The sequence below is a fragment of the Nelusetta ayraudi genome, unplaced genomic scaffold, assembly GCF_046127955.1.
Source record: "Nelusetta ayraudi isolate G7.1 ecotype Tasmania unplaced genomic scaffold, CSIRO-AGI_Nayr_v1 ptg000070l, whole genome shotgun sequence".
NCBI classification, from domain to species: domain Eukaryota; kingdom Metazoa; phylum Chordata; class Actinopteri; order Tetraodontiformes; family Monacanthidae; genus Nelusetta; species Nelusetta ayraudi.
Genome location: NW_027466120.1, coordinates 4331989 through 4352970, shown reverse-complemented (window position 1 = coordinate 4352970; position 20982 = coordinate 4331989). Strand labels below are relative to the sequence as shown.

Genomic DNA, 20982 nt, shown 5'->3' with positions numbered 1-20982 from the left:
GGGAACTCGCAGTCACAGTCCACTTAACTGGGTTTTTCCACACACCTAAGCTGCTACAACCTCAGTTACGAAACCCGGAAAACTGCAAGCGGGCGACGCAACGCCTGGAAGTTCATACCTCACTCAACAGCTTACTTTACCATTTTAATTGCATTTAACTGTTTGTTTTTTCTCTTTTTTTTGTAATGTAACCTCTGGCATGAGTGGGCAAAACGTCTTTATTGCAAAGTATGTTTTTTTTTTTTTTGTTTCGTTCTTCAAACCTGACTTTGATGAGGTATCCAAGATATCACGTTTGTGTGCGTTCCGCAGCACGTCATTCATAAAGAAAACCCGGAGCTTGCAGACAGGTTGTAATAAATGTGTTAAGTCAGGGAGACCTGTCATCTTGACAACTGTGTTCGCTGACTGTGGTAGATTAGCTAAGTGTGTTTTTATCCATTTAAAAGAATTTCTTCTGGTGCACTGAAATATTGGTTCAGATTATGTCTTTTTTTTTTCATGGACAAGTGTTTTTGTGTGTTGTGATAGAATGGGCGCTCTTTCCACTTTACTGTTCCGTTCTGCCTCGGTGCGTTTCAGTCATAATCGCACAACCGACATCAGTTTTTTTTTCTCTCTCTCGGACGACATACAACTCTGGACAGTTCATTTCACATAGCAACGCCTTGCATTCATTCATTCATGTACCGTCACCTCAACAGGATGGGATCATTCTTTTTAATGTACACCGTATATAAATGTACAATGTCTATATTTCTATGGTGCCCTACAACAATTTGTATCAGAAATGGTCAATAAAGAGAATTTTTCTTTGTCAAATTCACGTTGCTTTATTTAAGGCATGTCTCAACATTGTCCCACCCGTGCACGTCCGCAGCAGTGATCGCCACTGCACTCTGCTTTGAGCGACTTAAACTGCAAAAAAAAAGCAAACAATCTAAGTCAAAGTAACTTTTTTTTCATATAAATAGCTGTTGGATTTTATTTCAGTAACAAAACGCCGTCACAGTGTGACGGCAAAATCATTGGTGATGCCACAGGATTCACAAAGAATGCTCCATAAATCAGATATTTCTTCAGTGCATCTACCAGTTCACATAGCAAACACATGCTAATTAATTAGCATTTCACATCATAATTTGAAAGGAAAAGATTTAAAGAGGCGGTTCAGCTGCGTTTAGCAGACTGTTCGTACCTTTCGACGGTACCTGATGAGATCAACTGCATCTAAAAACACTTCACTGTTGGACTGAGCATACATTCATAAATTCAAGGCAGCAGAAGAGCTGCGATTCATCAAGGGGAGAGGGAAAAAAAAGTGAGCTTTCCTGAGTGCCTGACACAGTCAGACGTATGGCATTCATGCGAGCAGACTCCAGCTTGAGGTAAATGAGCGCGGGTGCCGCCATGCCTCACAGACAGGACGTATTTAGGGCACTAGTCACCACTCATTTTAGGGATGAAGAAGGGTTGGTGTTATTTACTTCAGTATCTGGCACTTCATGTCTTTAGTAAGAGTCACAGGATTTGGCTAAACCACAAAAAGATCTGGATTGTACGGCTATTTGTTGAATCCTGAGGGGAAATTAAAACCAAAGAGAGACTGTGTGTGTGTGTCCTCCTGACTCAAACTGAAACTGAAAACAGCTACGTCTGCCTTTATCGACTTTGGATTTGAAATAAAAAATAACTATTTGGAATTGGAACTGCATGATGACTCTGGCTGGTACACGGCTGATGCACCGTATTCAACGCCAGGGATCACAAGCTCATGACTTCAAACCAGTGCAGAGCGCCCATCTGTCACCGCACTGCGAACACAGTGACGGAATCACAGACGGCGAGAGTCCCGGCAACAAGCCACAGGAACCCGACTGCCTGCCGAGCGTCGGCCACAACAAAACTAAATGTAAACAGAGTCAACCAACAGTAACTTCAGTCATGACAAAAAGTAAACCTACTGCGGAATCCCAGTCAAGTACCCGACTAAGTAACAATGACCCTCAAATAACTGGGTTTGGTATCAGAAGCTAAGTTACATGAACAATGAGATGAAGAAGTGGGGGGTTCGGGGGGGGCACCAGTGCAGATGAAGACATTTGTGTTGATGCTCGTCTCCACTCTGATAGTGTTCACTGCCGTCATACGTTGACGCCTTTGGACAGTAGAGGGCGTCGCTGTTGATAACCTCTCGCCCAACCTTGAACAACCTGGGGACATAATGCAGAAAGTGAAGAAGTTTACTCGTGTGGCGGGTGCAGTGGAGGGTAAATGTTGTGATATCGCCGTTTCTATTCTGTGACCTGCGAATGTTTATTGTGAATGTAAAGTGGAAACTATTGTCCTTTAAATTATTTATAAAAATAATAATTAAAAAAAAGAGAGAACCTCAAAACTACCAATTTAAGAATCTAAAACACTGAATATGAACACTCCACATGTATTGAACTGGCAAATGAGTGCTGTCTAGCTGCACACAGTTCAGAACAAATCCAGTTGAAAAAAAAATGTGTTCATGTGGCGCTGTTAGGAGCGTTGTCTCTGGTCAATATTGCCACCTAGTGTAAAAAAGGGCTCATTACATGGTCTCGCAGTAATCAAACGGGCTCCTATGTACTGTCCAGGTTATTCTACCGCCAGTTAATCTGTTCTGCTCCGCTTGTAACGCCCGTTTTATGGGAGGTAGGTCATTGATTCTATGTTTTGGATTGAACAGCGGTCATACAGTGAAATTAAAAATAATGGAATGCTGTTCAAAATTCCTTTTTTGTCACCTGAAATGGACCAAAGCTAGTACATTTCTGCTTTTGTGGTGTACAAGGCTTGTGCTCTTTTGACCTTTCTCTTTCACAAAACTGCAGCTGCCAGTGATATTTTCCTGCACACACTCTGTGGCTTAGTTTCTGTGTGGGGAAGGAAGTCAGTTACTGTTCGGGGAACTGTTGTGCTATCAGAGTGAGAGGCCAAATGTGTACAGCAACAGAATTAGGAAATGCAGTCTGAGGACAACAGCAACGGCAGAACGGCCTTCACTAAAAAAAAAAATTAGATCTGGTGGAAATAACATGAACCTCACCTCTTCAAAAAAGAAACTTGTTTTTTTTTTTGTTTTTTTTCTTTTAGAAAAACTCTTGACTGGTAATTGCAAAAACTCCTACATTTAACAGGCCAGTAGTGCGTCATACCCTTGTGTCCTCCTTTTTCCATAATATCTCTTGCTCCGCTTCACTGAGCTCCTCCGCAGGATCATATGTGTAAACTGGCAACAGCTGATGCCGGAGTCTGTCAATTCTGAGAGGCAGAAAATAAACAAAATTGGAAAAACTTTCACAGTGACACAATTAAAACAGGGTTACATTCAATAATTGACTTTGTACTGTCAGAATAGAGGTCACAGGAATGAGAAAAGCCCATCCTTTACTTTGTTCACTTCTGGAAATTAGCCCAGTTGTGATGCCACAAAGAGTGAAAGTCTTGTTTCTCCCCATCCTAACACATACGAGGTAAAACAAAGCAAATTGTTTTTTTGGTTTTTTTTTTTGGCTGTTTTGTTGTTGTTGTTTTTTAACAACAACGACAAGATTTTACGATCCATTGTGGGGGACAGGGATCATTTACTTGTTAGAGCTGCTTCACGAGAGTCACGGATGAAACGTAAATATCTTACCTGCGCTTCCTGCGTATGTACATGACCTGAAACAGATAACAAATGAGGAACTTTGTTATGGTGTCCTTTTACATGCATCATGTTGTCTTCAAACTTAACATGTGCTTCACCCCCCCCCCCTCCCGTAGATCCCATCACACCAAGCAACCCTGATGACAACTCACCGCGGCTGCAGCAATCCCAATCACAGTGATGAGAAGGAGCGGAATCAAAACGTAGCCCACCGCCACTTCCCCATCCGGTGTGGTCGGAGATGGAGTGGTGCTGCTGTTCATCGCACACGTTCACTCAGCAGGTACAGTGAGTGTGAGTGTGAGTGTGGTGGGGTGGGGGGTGCTTCCTGCTGAGCCTCCTCTCTCTGGAGCAGCAGAGAGACTGGCTCTCCTCAAGCAGCCCGCTTGTTTACGCTTCATCCCAGTCGTTCATGTGACTTCCACATGGTGTCACCGCCCTCCCTAATCAGTGCAAAATCTGCGGGGGGGAAACGGGGCAAAGGAACGAGCAAATAAGGAGCAGCGCAGCTAAAGCTAAGCAAAAAAAAAAAAAAACGAAGAATAGCTCGCCTTCCGCCCGACAAACACGTACGGAGAGAAGTGGTGGACAAACCGCAGTGTTTTGCTGCTGCTGCTGCTGCGCGCAGCCGCTTTGCTGCCACTTCCAGTTTGTGCCCGGCTAACCAGAGACAGTCGTTTGTAATCGCATCAAATCTGCCCCCTTCCTAACAAAACGACTGAAACGTGTAGCTGTCAGTGAGCACTCCTGTAAAGACTCAGAGCACGAAAATAACCATTAGCCTGGAGGCTTACTAGCTCCTGAATGCAGCTAACGTCATTAACGTCGCAAAAACTGCGCTAGGAGTTGACGCTTACGATATGAGAATCCACGAACGGAATTAAACAAGTTCTAAGCAGATCAAAGAGGCAAGAATTTAGTTGTCAACGTACTTTATATTGTGAAAAAAATATATACAAATATAAATTTGACTCACTTTGTTGTTAATAAAGCTCTTTTCAGATGACGCCGTGTTGCGTTACGCCGGTCGGCCGGGCTATTTGGCTTAAACAACTCACTTCCTGTTTGGCTCTTACACAATAAAAGAGGCATTGAGCCACTAAAGCTCTATGACGTAAGATTCCCTTGTGTGCAATATTATTTGCGTCATAATGTCATTTTCCTTCATTTCCTACTGTCTGAGTCTCTGTTTCAGGGTGTGCCTTTTTATTTTCTTTTATATTGTACGTATTTACACTGTATTGAATAAGGATAATTGAATTCCCGCTTACTTTTCATTTATACATGAAATATCGTCAACGATCTGTACGTATTGTATTGTCAGAATACCAACACAAGCTAATATTAGTATTAGCAGGTGCGGAATTAATTTTATTTTGCTGTTTGTTTTTTTTTGTTTTAGAATTAAGCCACTAGATGTCACCAAATACTTTTGGGTGGGTGCACAACAATAAAGCCCCGTTATTTTATCTTTCATTGTTATGATGATGATGATGATGATGATGATGATGATGATGATGATGATGATGATGATGATGATGATTGGTTCATTCTTTCATTAACGTATTGATTAGTTCATTGATTGATTGAATTGATTGATTGAATTATCTGCCAGTCAACGGAACAAACCATTTATCACGTACAGCACAACCTCAAACAACCGCAGCTTGCGGCTCCAACACTATCTGATATGATATCTATTCTGCTAATCATTTGGCTGTAGTTTCTCTGGACACAACTTTTTTTTATTATTATTATTAAATCCTCTGTGTGTTAAAAAAAAAAAAAAAAAAAAAAAAAAGTTTAACAAAAGGAATCGGCCAGATGGTTGAGAGTGTCGTGCGCGCTTTGTGACAGTACTTTGACAACGGTGCTCGAGTCTGATAATGAATACTAATGTGGTACTGTGTGGTTAGTGTGATCGAATGAACTACCATTTCCACTAAAGGCAGTGTAGTTACATCACTGCTCCTTTGAGCCTAACCCAAACCAGGATCCTTTGATCTGCTTTAGGGCATATCGCAACCTCAACTCCTCAGAGCAGTTTGGGACGTCCTCTCTTCACCTGGGTTGGGTTGGATGTTGAGAGGCTTTGGCAGGCTGCTTTGCTCTAGTAAAAGAGTTGAACAGACCATTTTCTTGTTTTGTTCTCTCCACCTTTCTGAAAAATGTGACAAACATGCACACAGGTCTATTTAGGGTTTTGTGAATCATGTCAAAACGCCCAAACTGAAGTCCATTGTGTAAAATGAATGTTTAATGGCTTTGCAAGGGGGAAAGCTAATTGGAATTATGTAAAACCAAAAGCTGCAGATTGTTGAACTGCAACTGGCTTCTGCCAGCACAGTAGTATTCCAGTAGAACGCCACTGCCCAAAAGAAGTGACAATCATGTTAATATTCCATAGTTTCCATTCCAAGGTATGTTTTTGGGGAACTTTTCAATTAAGTCGTTTTTTCCCGATAACTTTTAGCGAGACAGTCTAAACACCTCGCACTGTAAAAACAAAGAAAATAAAATAAATAAATAATCTATTGATGCTAAAAGAATTGATTATCTAAGTCCTGTTTTACATGTCTAATAGAAAAGTATTATTTCTGACAAAAAAAAAATCTTAAAACTATATATTTTATGTATATATATATGTAAATGTATGACCGATCAGTCTGATGTATCCTTTTATTCGAGTTGTGGCTCCAAAATCTCCATTTTGACCTCATCGTAGCGTGACCACAATGGCTTCTGTCCCTCAGTTCATGGTCGCTTGGTCACTTTTCAGCCTTCTCTCAGTGGCAGCCGCGAGTAGCCGCCGTGTTATCCATGGAACATTGTTGCGCATTATCATAAAAACCTGCAGGTGAGTTAGCACGAATGCTCTCCGACACACGGGATGCAGTGGATGGATGGTCAGAGTGGTTTGGCCGCTGAAGGACAACAACAGCTCTTCCTCCGCCCCGCCCCGCCCCCTCCTTGCAGTGTAGTGCATTGTGGGCGTGATTGACAAGCCTGGGGGCAACGCCTCCGTCCACTGTCCTCTCTTCTGATTGGTTGAAAAGTGGAAGTCACACTCGGGGCTCTCCCCATTCCAAATAATCACTGAGATATTATTTTTACAATTCCAAATAGAATGCAAGTAGATGTAAAAAGACGGATATAAAACCTTCATGATCACGAAATATGACACATTTTTCCCCCCCCAACTGTCCACTCCCATCGCGAATGGTGATATCGTGGCAAATCATTTTTTTTTCTCAAATTCAACGCTGCGCAGCCCCCTCAAAGCATTTCGAAACACGTCGGTAAATGAGACGTTTGCTCCGTCCGCTTCCACGCTTCCGTCATCTTGTCGTCCATTGACAGGAAATCGCTGGGCCATCCCTCCCGGACGCGCGCCTGTGCTGTGGAGCTCCCCCTTGCTGCGCGCATCGTGATCTAGTGGATGCAGCGGAGTCTCGCAGGCAGGGTCACCTTCTGTCACCGCAAGGGGAAATACTAAATCAGCAGCAGCAGCAGCAGCAGCAGCAGAGGCTGTTGAGCTTGTGGTGCACCTCGGCTGCAGGCAGCGTCTCTGGTAAGTCAGCCCTTGTGTGTGTGTGTGTGTGGTTGTGTGGTTGTGTTGTGCGCCTGTTCTGCTTCGATGCCAAAATCGCTGCACGGGCAAGAGGAGGCGAGCATCCTCCCTCTGTGTTTTTCTCTCTCTCCTAAGCTAAGGGCGAAGGAATGATGTAGGAATCTCGCATTGTTTCCCATCGAGTGCATCGCATCGTATTTCTCCTCTTTCTGCTCCTGCACACGAGAGCACTGCAGGTTTCAGCAGCAATACTACAGCCGCATCAATTGTTAAACATGCATGCGTCATTTTTTTTTTTAAGATTGTGTGTGTGTGTGTGTGTGTGTGTGTGTGTGTGTGTGTGTGTGTGTGTGTGTGTGTGTGTGTGTGTGTGCGTGCGCGCGTGCCGTTGTTTGGCGAGTACACACAATGGTGAAAGAGAGCATCTTGCATCATCTCGGGTTACAGTTGGACAATCTGCTTCCCACCGAATCGCATTCCCGACGCACCGTTTCGTTATTTCCCGCAATGTGCCTCAGTGTTTTCACTTCCAGCGGAATCACAGCCCGCTGCTGGTGTTGTTGTTGTTGTTGTTGTTGTTAATTCTGCAGGTCGTTCCCTTGCCCTTCGGATCCCCGGAAGCAAACAGATTTGACCTCGGTATCCAACAGAACGCAACGACTATCTGCGAAATCGTCGTTCAGTCGACCGGTTTCACCCCAAACGTGATGCGAGTGGCTGTTGTCGTGTCAGGTGCACCGCGGCGGATGAGCCCTGGGACTGGAGCGCTATGCCATGCCCCCCTTTTTTGCATGCGTCAAACAGGCAAACAAGATTGTGGAGCTAGTGGATGAAACGCAACTCAATCTGTCTGTCTGCCCGCTTGGCTGGGTGATGGGCTGCGAACGCTGGAGGAGAGAGTGGAGGGTCTGGCTCATGGTGGAGGGTTTCTCGTCGGTGAAAATGGACGCGAATGTTAATGAGAGCACTCCACTCTGACGTTATGTAATTGGTCACGGCGCAGCGAGGGTCCATCTCTCTCCTCCTCCCTCCCCTCCCCCCTTCCTCCCTCTTTCTCTAGCGTCATTGTTTTCCCTCTCTGTCAACACACAACTCTCCCACAGAGGAGGGGCATCCTGCCTCCTAACATGGGATTAAGGGTGCATGTGGTCGTTTAATCATTCATTATATCTACTCACCGAGCTGAAATGCACCCAGGATCCCCGGGTGAGTGTAACGCCACATGCCTGCGGTGCAGGCAGGCAGGCAGGCAGGCTGCAGGTTCTGCCTTCCTCGCACCCCAAAAGAGCCCTGAAGGCATCAACCTACAGAGGCTGCGTTGGCAGTTCGGAGGGCTGTGTGTTGTGTCTCTGCCCCCCTCACAGCATCCGCACCACTACCACCACTACCAGTCCTCACCCCAACCTCCCCCAATACCCTCCATCATCACACACTGCAGCTGACGGTGACGCAGCAGATGACAGGCGTCCGCCACGGTTTGCCGCGGAGCTGTCCGCGGTGCTGAATCCGCTATTTTGCTGGAGTGCGTGTCTGTCATCAGTCAAGGTGCCCCCAAGAGAGCCGGCCGAGAGGAGATGGTGATACTGGCAAGTGGGAGATGGAAGGGGGTAATCCAATTGTCTGGCCCCAAGGAGAAGTTAAAAAATAACTGCTATTCATCAGCAAAGTCACCAAATGTCAATGTCAATGTCTGTCTGTCTGTCTGTCTGTCTGTCTGTCTGTCAATTAATACTAATTTGCCGCTATGTTGGTGTATTACGACAATTTTACATCCATTTTTCCTAGTTTATGAGCTTCCGAATGTAATGAGAGATGTAAGATGATGTAACAAACTGGAGGGCCTTTTTGTTGAATATTGCACCCCCTCCCCCTTCAGAACGTAGTTATTTTCAAGTATGCCCATTTGTGTTTTTTCTGTTTGTAAATTACCCGAACATTATCTTCAGATTTAGCCACAGGAGCACACTGAGCTCGAGCTAAAATGACTTTTTGGAGCTCTGTCGGTGAGGTTGTTGTCATCTGACTGTTAGTTCTTCGATTAAAAGTGAGAATTCAAAAAAGAAATGTGCAGATGGAGGAGTGATGGATGAAAGTTGCACGTTTAAACCCGAGTTTGATTGTAAACATATGTGAAATCCCACATATGTCTCTCTGTCTATGTCTCACTGCAGTGCGTTCATATTAGAAATAAGAAAGAATAAGAAATATAATTAAATAGCAGAATCTGGACTTGTGTTAATCAATTTTGGACGCAGGAGATTGTGCAATTTGCAGGAAACATTTCACAGGGTGCGAAATGTCTCAGCGACCTTTTTGCTGCTGATGCATCACATTGTCAGGCCTTCAGTTTTATGGCCGTTCTCGAGACATCATGTGTGAGGGAGCAAGGGCAAGGCGTGAAGTGTGCCCGCGTGCCTGTGTGTGCGTGTGAGGGGCGTTTTGTTTGCGTCCGCTCCAGCGTGGCCCGTCGACGAAGGGTTTAAAAGCTGCTGTTGTTCCCTCAAAGCAGGACACGGTGGTGTCTGACAGGGTGTGAAATCAGAGGCAGCGTCGGAACAGGAGGGTCTGAGGGGCGGCTGGAGTGTCTCATTTTTCTCAGCGCAGAGGAGAACACACACACAGAGCGGGCGCGAGAGAGAGAGAAAGAGTGAGCGAGAGAGTGAGACAGAGCGACTGCTCTTGGCGCCACCTGAGATTATCAAGCGATAGTTGGTGTGCGTGAACTGTGTGAAGACAGCGCACAACAGGACGGACGTGTTTGTTTCAAGCAAGTTTTCTATTAAAAAATAATAAAGACCCAGACGTCTTAATAAAGACCCAGACATCTTAATAAAGACCCAGTCTTTATAATGTGTTGTCCAGCCAGACTGTGGACAACACCTCTCTATCTGACACCAGTGGTTATGAATCTTCATTGTCTCCTGCTGTTCACCAGACTCCTGCTTCCTGCCGTCATTCTCACCCAGCGCCATCACAGCACCTCACCGTGTCGGCCGCACACACGGCCGGAGGGTCTGGTCGATACTGGTGGGGCCTGTTCAAAGTGTCGGCAACCAGCGTGGGTTTTCTTTTTTGTGAATTGTTCAGCAAAGCCTCTGCAGACGGCGGCGGCAGCTGCTTCAGGTTGTCGCTTTGAACACTAGAGGGTGTGTTCCTCATGGGCATGTTCCAACGAAGGGAGTGGGGGAGGAGAGAGTGGTGTTGGGGGCAGATGAGTCAGTCAGTGTTGTTTTCTCCTGTGTAAAGCAAAAGCACTTGGTCATGCTGCTGCTGCTGCAAGTGGCAAACAACTCAGCAGAAAGTGTTGGGCTGCAGCTGACTGTTAACCGTCTAACTCGTTTATGGTTTCTAAAAACATCGTCCGGTTATCGTTTTGTTTTTTGTTTTTTAATGAGAAAAGAGATAATCAGTTGCTTTCTTGAAAAGTGATGACGGTCATTTCAGTAATTTTGCTGAAAACGATAGGAGGAAATAATCGCTAATTATTTTTAAACTGCTGCGGGCTGAAAAAAAAAATTAATCCATGCGGGCTTTTTCCTAATCGAGGAGACTGCAGAAGAAAACCACCAGCGGCGTGAGGCAGCCATGACTCAGCATTCTAATGGGAATTTGTGGCACTTGTGTTGCTGTCAGATGCTCCGCGTTTCCCACGAGTGGCTCTGCTGGATCGGCCGACCTACTTGCAAATGAAGTTTTTGGTCCCTGCATCCAGATACAGGCAGTGCAGTTATCATAACCTCACCTAATATGGGGCACTGTTTGGCTGTCACTGAGCTCACACTGGCTCCCTGGTTGTACGCTCAAGGTGCTGAATGTTAATTTGGAAGCATGTACTAGAGCCGTGTGAGCTTTCTCCAGTGTGGGTGAGCAGCGTGTGCTTAATTTTGTGCGCTTGTGTGGGCAGCGCACCATTAAAATGTGGTGGGTCTAAGCAAAAAGGTTGCGCTTTGAAAAAAACAAAAATCAAGGCTGCGCAAGAGGCATTAATAATCAGCCATCATCCACAGAATCCCGACCATCTCACCACACTATGTGCTGTGGTTCTGTTCAGACACCACAGTACACGACTGCACTGCCTAAAACAGGAGTCACCACCTTTTTTGGCACTGAGAGCTCCTTCATGGGTCCTGAGCCGTATGAAGGGCTACCAGTTTGCTAGATTCTCCAGAAATAACAAACTCTCTGAGTTATATATTATTATTAATTATAATTATCTATGTGAAGACACTTATCAAGCTCGTGAGTTCTCAATAATTATCAAAAATTGACTTAACAAGGTTGGATAAAATTGAATTTTAGACGCAGCTCAACGAGCTGTGCAATTTTTCGAACAGGTCTGCGGGCTACTCATGAGGTCCTTGGGGGCGACCTGGTGCCCACAGGCACCACGTTGGTCACCCCTGTCCTAGAGACATGGGGCCACTTTCTTTTTCATCAGGAGCCCCTAAGAGACACCCATGTCAAATTTGGGGCTCCTAGTGCATGAGGAACCTTGAAACCCTAACCCTAATTTCAGCCTTAAACGTAACCCTGACCCTAATTTCAGCCTTAACCGTAACCCTAATGCCATTCAAGTCTATGAGGGTCAAAAGTCAACTTTGTCCTAGAGACATGGGGCCACTTTCTTTTTCATCAGGATCCCCTAAGAGACACCCATGTCAAATTTGGGGCTCCTAGTGCATGAGGAACCCTGAAACTCTAACCCTAATTTCAGCCTTAACCCTAACCCTAACCCTAATTCCAGCCTTATCGTTAACCCTAATGCCATACAAGTGAATGGGGTCAAAGGTCAACTTTTTCCTAGAGCCATGGGGCCACTTGCTGCTTCATCAAGATGCCTTACGACAGACTCACGCCAAATTTGGGGCTTCTAGCCCATGAGGAACCCCGAAACCCTTACCCTAATTTCAGCAGTAACCCTAATTTCAGCCATGCAAGTCTATGAGGGTCAAAAGTCAATTTTGTCCTAGAGACATGGGGTCACTTTCTTTTTCATCAGGAGCACCTAAGAGACACCCACGTGAAATTTGGGGCTCCTAGCGCATGAGGAACCCCAAAACCCTAACTCTAATTTCAGCCTTAACCCTAACCCTAATGCCATGTAAGTCTATGAGGGTGAAAAGTCAAGTTTGTCCTAAAAGAACAGCCCAGGCTTCATATTTCTGACAGCCTCTATGTTGTAAACTGGATGTTGTATCAGTTGAGGCTGGGTTAATAAATTACACTGTGGCCGCTGTGCTGGAGAGATGTCTGATCCCCAAAAGTTGCCAACATCTCAGAATCACCAAGTTTATTACATTTCTTTCACTTGGTTTCATTCCTTTTGTTCTTGCATCTTCTGCCGTGTACAGCTGAGCAGCAGCGCAAACAAACTCCCGGTGACCCAATGTTCTCGTTCTCTCCTCGCACAGGTGACCTCCTACAGGTGACTGGCAACTCCTCCCGTCGACGTTTATGGAAACCTGACCTCCTGTTGGTGGAGTAGGTGAGTCCGGCCTTGTTTGCTCAATGCTACCGCAGTTAGCGGAAGCTTTGCAAGCGTTCTGTGAGCAAAACAAAGGTGCTTCTGCACGGAATCTCCTGTGAGGTGGCAGAAGTATGCACACTCTGTGCTTCTCTACATAAAAGTATGGATAATATATTTATAACTCAGCTGCTCTAAAATAATCTCCCTCGAAAATATGATCCAGTTTTACATTTAACAACACAACAGCATCGTTCAAATAGAAAAGTATAGCATTGAGTGAATTACTTTTAACAGAATTTGTATCTTTTAATGGTACAGTGTGTAAAATTCTGCCATCTAGTGGCTACAGTATTTTGGGTTTTTTGCCTCCTGCTGTTTGTGCTGCGCCCCTCTGGGGAATATTAACGCCAACCCCCTTGGTAATGGAGCCGTTGTCGCGTGGCCTCCAGTGGAGCCGGCTCCAGCGCCGCCAGGCTCAGATGTTGCCGTCTCACCGGCAGGAAGGATAAATCAGGGCTTATCGATCCCCTCCTGTGATCACTTTGTTCCACGCGGGCGTCACGGCACGGCGCTCGCCGTGGTGCTCACCGTGGTGCTGAGGTTAAACAGCTGCTGGACGCCGATGTGACAGAACGTCTCATCGGAACGCTCGCTGTAAATCGGGACCCGTGGAGGCAGCCGGGCGGGATCCATCTGCTGCGGGACAGAAGCTCTTTGGATGTGTCGCTCGGGATCAATCTGGTTCAGCGTTCAAAGTTACTGCGGACAACTTTTCAATTGAATTTAATGATGTATTGAATGTTACTTATAACCGCAGATAAGAGCCAAACCAAGTAAATCAAGTACTGCAAAATCATGTTTTTATCTATTGAAAAGGTCCATCATCATTGGATAAAAGTGAGAGTTTTTATTGTTATTATAATAATAAGTTGTTAATTGGTTCTGATAGGAAAAGCCATGAATTTGTCAAAACGCAAAATGCAGAGGAAGCCCATGATTTGCCGAAGAACATGAAAGTTACACACAGGGCTGGAACTGAATTCAGTAAAAGCATTTAAGGCAGGTCTCTTCGCTGCCTGAACCGCAACAGCGGCGCGTCAAAATATCACCAAGCAGAATCACCAGTCACATGTTCAGACGGTTTCGTTCACCGCTGCCTCCTCCTACAAGCTGGTTTTGCCGCCTGGGCGTCGTGGCTTGTTTACGCCTCCTTTGTGGTTCGCCGAGAAAAAAAAAAGAAAAAAAGACAAAAACCCCAAAAAACATTTACTCAGTCCAGACTTATTTATTTTCACTCCCTCTCAATTCAACTCCGCTGCTCGTTTGGCTCTTGATTACACACATCCGTCACTCCATTCTCCAAGAAGAATTGGCAACATCCATTCTCAAGGCGGCCTCGAATAAACACTGCGAGAGTGCCATCTCGCAGCCTGATAAGGAGACAAGTGAAAGTTTGACAGATTTCTTTTTCAGTCTTGTTGCGGGGGAGGGGTGCTCCTGCTGATCAGGGTCTTCTGCCATTAAGACGTCATTTAAAGGTCCAGTGTGTAAAATTTGGATCGATTTATGATTTGTATATTGGTAAAAGCTTAACACACTGCCCATTAATGCATCAACAAAAGTGTACACTCGCAGTACAACACAAGTAATTTGGTTTTCCTACCTTAGAACAGTTGTTATATATACAGTATAAGAATACACATAGAGCAATAAGGGTCTTGCCCCCAGTTAGTTGCCATCGTGCACTGCCATTTTTTAAGGAAGTCCCACCTGACAGTGTCCTAAATAAGAAACGCACTGTCAGGTGGGCTTCCTTAAATACTGGGCTTCCTAAACATTTTTACGCACTGGACCTTTTAACTCTGTGTTTGTACCTTTGTTCATGGCCACTCTAGATTTCTATGGGAAACTAGTTTTGTGGGTCAGACGGAGTGGAAATCCACCTGATACATACCTGGCATCATATGAGATCCTTAGGTTATTATGTAGTTTGATCTTAACAGTATTATTGGTATCATAACCTCTGCACAGTAATACGTAGATTTTGAAAATTGTTTCCACATTCATCTGTTTTCATTTTGTGTTAGCAGCATTTGTTTTTTCATCTTTGTGTTTTGGAGACTTGGAAACTGGCTGAAACAAGGAATTTTACAAAGTTAGGAAATGCAAATTGCCATGGCGCAATGAAAACTTGAATATCCTTGCTTTTGTTGGGCCCCAGTTTCCTTTCTTTTCCATCGCTCCCTCTTCTCCTCTTCCTGTCAAACGCAAGGCCTGACTCAGCAAATGGAGCATGTGGGGATTATTACTGTTAAGTCTGTCCGTCTAGGAATGAACCCTGGGAAGACGTTTGGAAACTAGAGGCAATACTAGGACAAACCCTCTGTCTGTGTCATGTGTTGCTGCTAGTTTAGCAACGTGGCAAAAGCTAAGTTTTGGTGCGAGGGGCGACATTAGCATGGTCATGTTAACGTATGTGAAGTCAGTTCTGATAAAACAGTTATTGCAACACGGATACTAATATTTTTAGTGGAATACCAATGTTTCTTCAGCTTCCTCGGTTGTCTTTAAGGACAGCTGGCAGCTGTTTGAGTAAAAAATTTGTTCTGCTCTTGTGTGGTTGTAGCACTTCACCTTGGAGGCATACCACAGTAAACAATTTCAATTAACATCCCGTAAGTTTTAAACCATTTTCAGGGATTCAAAAGTCAATCACTAAACACTTAAAGACCTAATTTGAAAGTGGTGTGCAAAGTGGAGTGTGTAACCCTGTGAATTGTGTAAAAATACGCTGTGCTGCTTGCACACTAAACATGGTGGGACAATATACAGTTTCCTGACATAATTGTGTTAGTGGGCTAGCTGACATTAGCATCTGCTGGTTAGCTAATAGCTAATTATAGCACATTTTAATCAAACGTGTGTGCAGCCTTTGGCTTAGATGCAATAGTTTGACGTCTTTTCGTTCCTCATCATCTGTTCACAATTCAGTGTCTGCAGTGTTACTGCCAGAAAGCAATATTGTGCAGTTTGATACAACGCTGGAATTCACACCACGCATTGAATAGAAATGTGCAATGTTCAATTCGAGTATTTACAAATTATTCATCAGTATTTAAAGGAATGAACCGTATGTTTAAAAGAGGAGTACGTGCGCTGTCTTATGTACAACAAGGGAAAACGGTGCAGACTGCAGCTACGATTTACACACTAACACATTTTTATTCTCTTTCACCGGATGCATTGGGATCTAAAGGGAAGGATGCACAGCTCTCTCCTGCTCGTTTGCTCCTCCTCCTCCCACTCTTCGCAGTCCTCACCAATTCACATTCACACATGCCCGGGCCGCGCGTCGTCTGAAGGCGGCCCCATCAGTATTCAGCGCAGCATCAGGCCGCTAAATGATAAGAAGGCAGGAGGCTGGTTGGCTGGAGGAGAGATATTCCCAGACCGACTATTGGTTTCCTCACGTCGACTCCCTGCCTGCTTGCCTGCCTGCCTGCCTGCCTGCCTGCCTGCCTGCCTGCCTGCCTGCCTGCGCCGCCTCCATGCAGCCGGGCTGCAGGAAGAGCTGGACTGGAACTGGAGGCTCCGTCCTCCTCCCGACTTCCACCTCACCTCCACTGCTGCGTGTCCTCGGTTAATTCCCCTCCAACGCCGCCAATCATCATCATCAGTCCCCCCCCCCCCCCCCCACTCCTCCATCGCTGCCTCTGTGGTCCTTCTTTACCCTGGTACTCCCCTACCCCTCCCCCTCTTTCTCCCCCACCGCCGCCTCCTTCCGCCGCGCTGTCACCAGGAGCCTTGTGGCAAGAGACTGAATGGTTACGTAACTGCTGCTGCTGCTGCTGCTGCTACTGCAGCGCTCGGGATGCTGTTAAATCACTCCTCAGTCATGTACTGTGAGTGCGCGTGCTCTCGTGTGTGCAAGGGAGTGGTTGTGAGTCTAGTGCAGTACTGTGTGTTTATTTTTTGCCCAGCAAGCCACATTCTCCCCGCTCCTCCGTTTTGCTCCCTGGTGCTTATCTCATTCTAAATATTGCTGTTTGCCATTTACGTTTTTACCTGGTGTGAACGATTCTGTTGATTCACTGAATAAGCTTTTAAGTGGTTCAGTGGGCCCAGCTGCAAGACACTGTTGTCCTTGATAGACTGTGCAGCTAAACTGTGAGCTTTCATCAGTCTTTATTACAAGAAAAAGGAAAAGCTGTCACCCATGCCCCCAGGAGCTGTGAGGCGGCTTCTCATCAATTTAAAGGCCACCCAAAAATGAAAACAAGAAGAAAGGAAAGTTCAGCAAAGCCGCGGAAACCAGCGCAGTTAGCCCTCTGTTTACAGCCTCAGGCCAAAACACTCGGTTTTGTCGCCCCACTTGAAAAAAGGATGCTTTGTTGTGCATGTTTAGAGGCGATGAATACAAGCTGCAGCTGCGAGGCGGCCTCAGGGAAGCAACACATGGCTGGGGGTGAAGCCGCTATCTTGGGAGAGCTACCCTGACCCTTTGTGATGTCACCGGGGGCAGATTACTGACATCATTCTTGCACCAAGCAAATGAAGTCAAAGATTAACTTCACTCATCTTTGGGATTTCACTGCCAGGCCAGAGACGAAGTGCTAACAATTTGAATTTAATTTGAATTTACATACTGCATACTTTAAGATGAACAGTAGCATGCTCACATGCTCATGTTTACACTAATGTTACAGACAGTGAGGTTTTGGGATCACTGGCAAGTGTAAAACGAACGACTCCTCTATTTTTCTGTTACAATTTGAACACTGTGTCCAATAAGTTGACAGTTTGTGTTCACACAAAGCACGCAGGCACGCACACACACACACTTAGTGTTAGGATGCAAGTTTCTAGATTTTTAGAGTGTATTTTTCTATTAATGATGGTATAATAACTTCCGCAGATGTCCTCAATTTGTCTTTTTGCTTCCTTGTAAAATTGTAATATGAGGATCTGATTGGCCTACATTGAGGATCATTCCATTACGTTTCTAATTGAGTGGATAAAAACCGACTGGACCGGCTTCATCCCATTATACCTAAGAGCCCATCTCATAATGCTGAACCACCATTCAGTGTGTGACACAGTGGTAGTCCTTGAATCAAACCAGATACCAACAGTTTAATGAGCTGTCAGACAACAGACAGGCCGCGTCCAGCCTTCCCCTGTGTGTCCTTTCTCACTCCGAGGCTGTCTATTCATGATTTCGATGCTATTTGTTCCCTCCAAGTTTGCAAACAAGTGCCAATGAATAATTGTGTGGTGCTTTGTCCTGGGAGCGATAGTTCACCTGGCTGACTCACGGCGATGCCGGCCGACGCGGAATCTTGATTGTGTGCGGCAAACTGGAGCAACTCCGGAGACGGTCATGGTCATTGAAGCTGAGTCATCGCCCACACACGCTCCCCTGAAATCTTGACCCGCAATATCTGCATCGAAATGAGTCCTTGATCAGAGAAAAAAACAGGCGTGTTTGGCAGGCGTTGCTTGTACAGCCCCTCCCACCGCTAGTCACTTGTGCACGTAGTCATTATCGCTTTAAGGTGCAGTGTGTAAAATTCTGCCATTTAGTGGTCGTTTTTTAGATGAAGGCACTCTTTCGCTCAGCCTCCCTCTCCCAAGCTTGCCAGGAAACTACAGTGGCCTGCGCACACAAACCTGGATACCTCATCCATCTTCTTCTTCTCCGTTGGTTTGTTTGAAGACTTGTGCATTCACACCTGACAGCAAGTTTCATATTGTCCACACCGGGCTCCCTTAGAAATATGGCGGTGCAAGATGGCAACTATCTGGGAGCAAAACCCTTGCCATATCTGTTTTCTATTAGATATATAAGAACCATTCTATAGGTACGCAAACCAGACTACTTTTATTGTACTGCAAGTAAACACTTGTATCACTGTGTTTATGGGCAGTATATTAACTTTTTACCAATATAAAAAAAATTCAATTTAAGCCAGATTTTACACACTGGACCTTTAAAATAGTTTTCCCACTTTGCTCTGCTGCAGCACATTTGTGAATGAAATACTGTCTTGTCGCTTCATTGAGCACTGTAGTAAAAAACATTCTTTTTGGCTATGCTGCTTAGCATCAACATGTCAATCAGAATACCTCTGACTACAGCACCAGCACCATTTGATGTTTGAGTCTTGAAGGAATTGCTCAAAACTTGTGCTTCATTTTTACCGACATGTCAACTGTGAGTGAAGCACTCGCTCTTGCAGTCGCCATCCCCAGTCACAAGAGGAGGGAAAACCCTGCCTAGAGAGAGAGAGAGAGAGAGAGAGAGAGAGAGAGAGAGAGAGAGAGAGAGAGTGAGAGGGAGAGAGTGAGAGAGAGAGAGAGAGAGAGAGAGGGAGAGAGTTTCTCTTTAGACAATTGTTGAGCTTTCACTGTTTCCACACTCACATCGACCACTTTTCCATTTCGGTGGCATGAATCAGTGGGTAAACTCTGGGCGGCTGCCTCAGATGACTCAAAAACCTGCTTCTTTTTGATGAGTGACTCATTTATACTCAGTCAGTGAAAAGAATTGCCTTCCCCATGGCTGCTGTCGGAAATTTTCAATTTTGTCTTGCTTTGCGCTACAGCCGTTGAACAAACTTCCAATTAGTTGTTGGCAGGTGATTTGTACTCAAAAGTTTTGCAAAAATGAACAACTTTGTTAACGTACAGTCGTAAAACTATTTTTATCGACTGATGAATTCAGCTGAGAAATGCCACCACCAGCGCTGCTCTCAGTGCGCCTCTTTACCAAGCAGTGCCATGATCACGGGGCTTCCGACTCCTCAACCGAGCTGTTTTTACCAAGACAAGAGCGGCACTCGTGGCCTCGCTCACTTAAGTGTTTTGCTTTTGCACAGTTCTGTCTCTCCACTGGGTTCAGAAACAGAGACGTGAGACCCGGCGATGTTTGAAGGGCTTTCTCTCTGTTTTCCTTGCGAGCAGCCAGCCAGCCAGAGAGTAGATGTAGTGGCGCTGGCTCTCCGTCTGGATCAACGCGTCGGTTGAGCTTCGCATGTTTTGCCTCGTGAACGCGATAACAAGGCCTTCGCCCGCACGTCTTCCCGCCTTTCATTTATCTCCGATTTCTGACTCACATCACCAGTTGGAGATGTCGTCTGTTTTTTGTGGCGTCCCTCCGGCGTCTCGCTCTTGTAAAAATTTGTCATTATCATTTCCGGCTTCGTGACGAGCGTCGGCTGTTACGGCGAATGTGAGGTGCACAAGGCAGCTGTGTCTCCTGGCAACATGCTGCGGCCGCCACCCCGGGATGAATCACTCTCCTGTCCCGGTGTGTCCGGACTGCCGCTCCGTCTCTCCCGTCTGCACGCCTCTCGGGATCGGCCTCGGCTAATGTCTCATCACTTCCTGCTTCCTGTCTCCATCTTAATCTTGTCCCCCGTCCATCCCAACCTCACCCCTTAGCCTTACTTAATGAAACGTGTCCGTCATTGCCTCTTCCTATGGCTCTTTGCCACGCCAACGGTCCCATGCAGTGGTGTGGTGCAGGGTATACACGGGTTTATAGAGTATACCCACTTGTTTTGCTGTCAGCATTGCGTATACCCACAGGACCGTCAAATTAAGAACAAACAGATTTCACTTTCTATCCAACAGCAATTAGCCACTCTCAATTCCACAAACAAATACCCCTAGCACAACACATATAAGTATATAGTAACTGAATTGTGCATTAACAATGACAAAGTGAATGGTGTTTTTTTTTTTATTGTATTTTTGACAGAGAAAAGTGTTTGTGTTGCTTGTTTTTATTGTTGTAGTTTTAATTTTAAGTTTCTTTTAGCGTAATGGTGATGCACTGTTAGTGTTTACAGCACTAACAGTGTTTGCACAAATGGTACGTTGCACTGTTGTTGGAGCCCTAAAAGGATTTATTCACTCTTGGTGCACGGCAGCAGCGCTTCGGTCAGCATCTGTGAACCTCTATCAAACAGAACGCACAAACTGGGAAGTGTGCTGAGGTAAAGTTAGTTCATCTCTCTTAAATCTTCTTACCGTAACAAGCTTACACATTTGTTGTGGCCCCCATTCAGCGCTGCGAAGGCCCGGCGGACGCTGGGCCTTGTGACAGCGACAGGACTGTTTGTCTCGCGCGGATCAGGGTCCCGCTGCACAACGTCAAGTTCGTCGTTGGCCTGCGTCCCCTCATTTGTCTGTTGCTGCACCGAGCCCTGTGTCAGATGTGTGCACTTTTTGATGAACCTCCTCACATTCCTATGCACA

General features: G+C 45.5%; 2 protein-coding genes across 6 annotated transcripts in view; one reads left to right on the top strand and one right to left on the bottom strand.

The window, feature by feature from the left end:
- Positions 1 to 483: 483 nt before the first annotated feature.
- smim29 (small integral membrane protein 29) lies at positions 484 to 4639 on the bottom strand. Of its 2 annotated transcripts, XM_076041822.1 has the most exons (5): positions 4277 to 4639; positions 3835 to 4141; positions 3671 to 3696; positions 3189 to 3294; positions 484 to 2213 (listed from the first exon to the last, which is right to left on the bottom strand). In XM_076041822.1, the coding sequence occupies exons 2-5, from the start codon at positions 3943 to 3945 to the stop codon at positions 2145 to 2147; spliced, it is 312 nt and encodes a 103-aa protein (XP_075897937.1). In that variant the 5' UTR covers positions 3946 to 4141; positions 4277 to 4639; the 3' UTR covers positions 484 to 2144. The 2 variants fall into 2 exon arrangements, with proteins under 2 accessions (XP_075897937.1, XP_075897936.1); XM_076041821.1 differs by lacking the exon at positions 4277 to 4639 and having other exon boundaries at positions 3835 to 4228.
- Positions 4640 to 6397: 1758 nt separating this feature from the next.
- The window catches only part of pacsin1a (protein kinase C and casein kinase substrate in neurons 1a), a 31988-nt gene continuing 17403 nt past the window's right edge, over positions 6398 to 20982 (top strand). The window contains exons 1-3 of one of the 4 annotated variants that reach the window (XM_076041888.1): positions 6398 to 6539; positions 7043 to 7253; positions 12665 to 12738. The gene's annotated coding sequence lies outside the window, so the exon portion shown is untranslated. Of the gene's footprint in view, positions 6540 to 6834; positions 7254 to 11097; positions 11117 to 12664; positions 12739 to 20982 lie in introns of those variants that run through there. The other 3 variants (XM_076041887.1, XM_076041889.1, XM_076041890.1) reach the window with 3 other exon arrangements.

Coding starts and splice junctions, on each gene's coding strand:
- smim29 (XM_076041822.1), bottom strand. CDS start 3,945: ATGAACAGCAGCACCACTCCATCTCCGACCACACCGGATGGGGAAGTG. Junction 3,697..3,834: donor TTGGGATTGCTGCAGCCGCG/GTGAGTTGTCAT, acceptor TATCTGTTTCAG/GTCATGTACATACGCAGGAA. Junction 3,295..3,670: donor TACATACGCAGGAAGCGCAG/GTAAGATATTTA, acceptor TCTGCCTCTCAG/AATTGACAGACTCCGGCATC.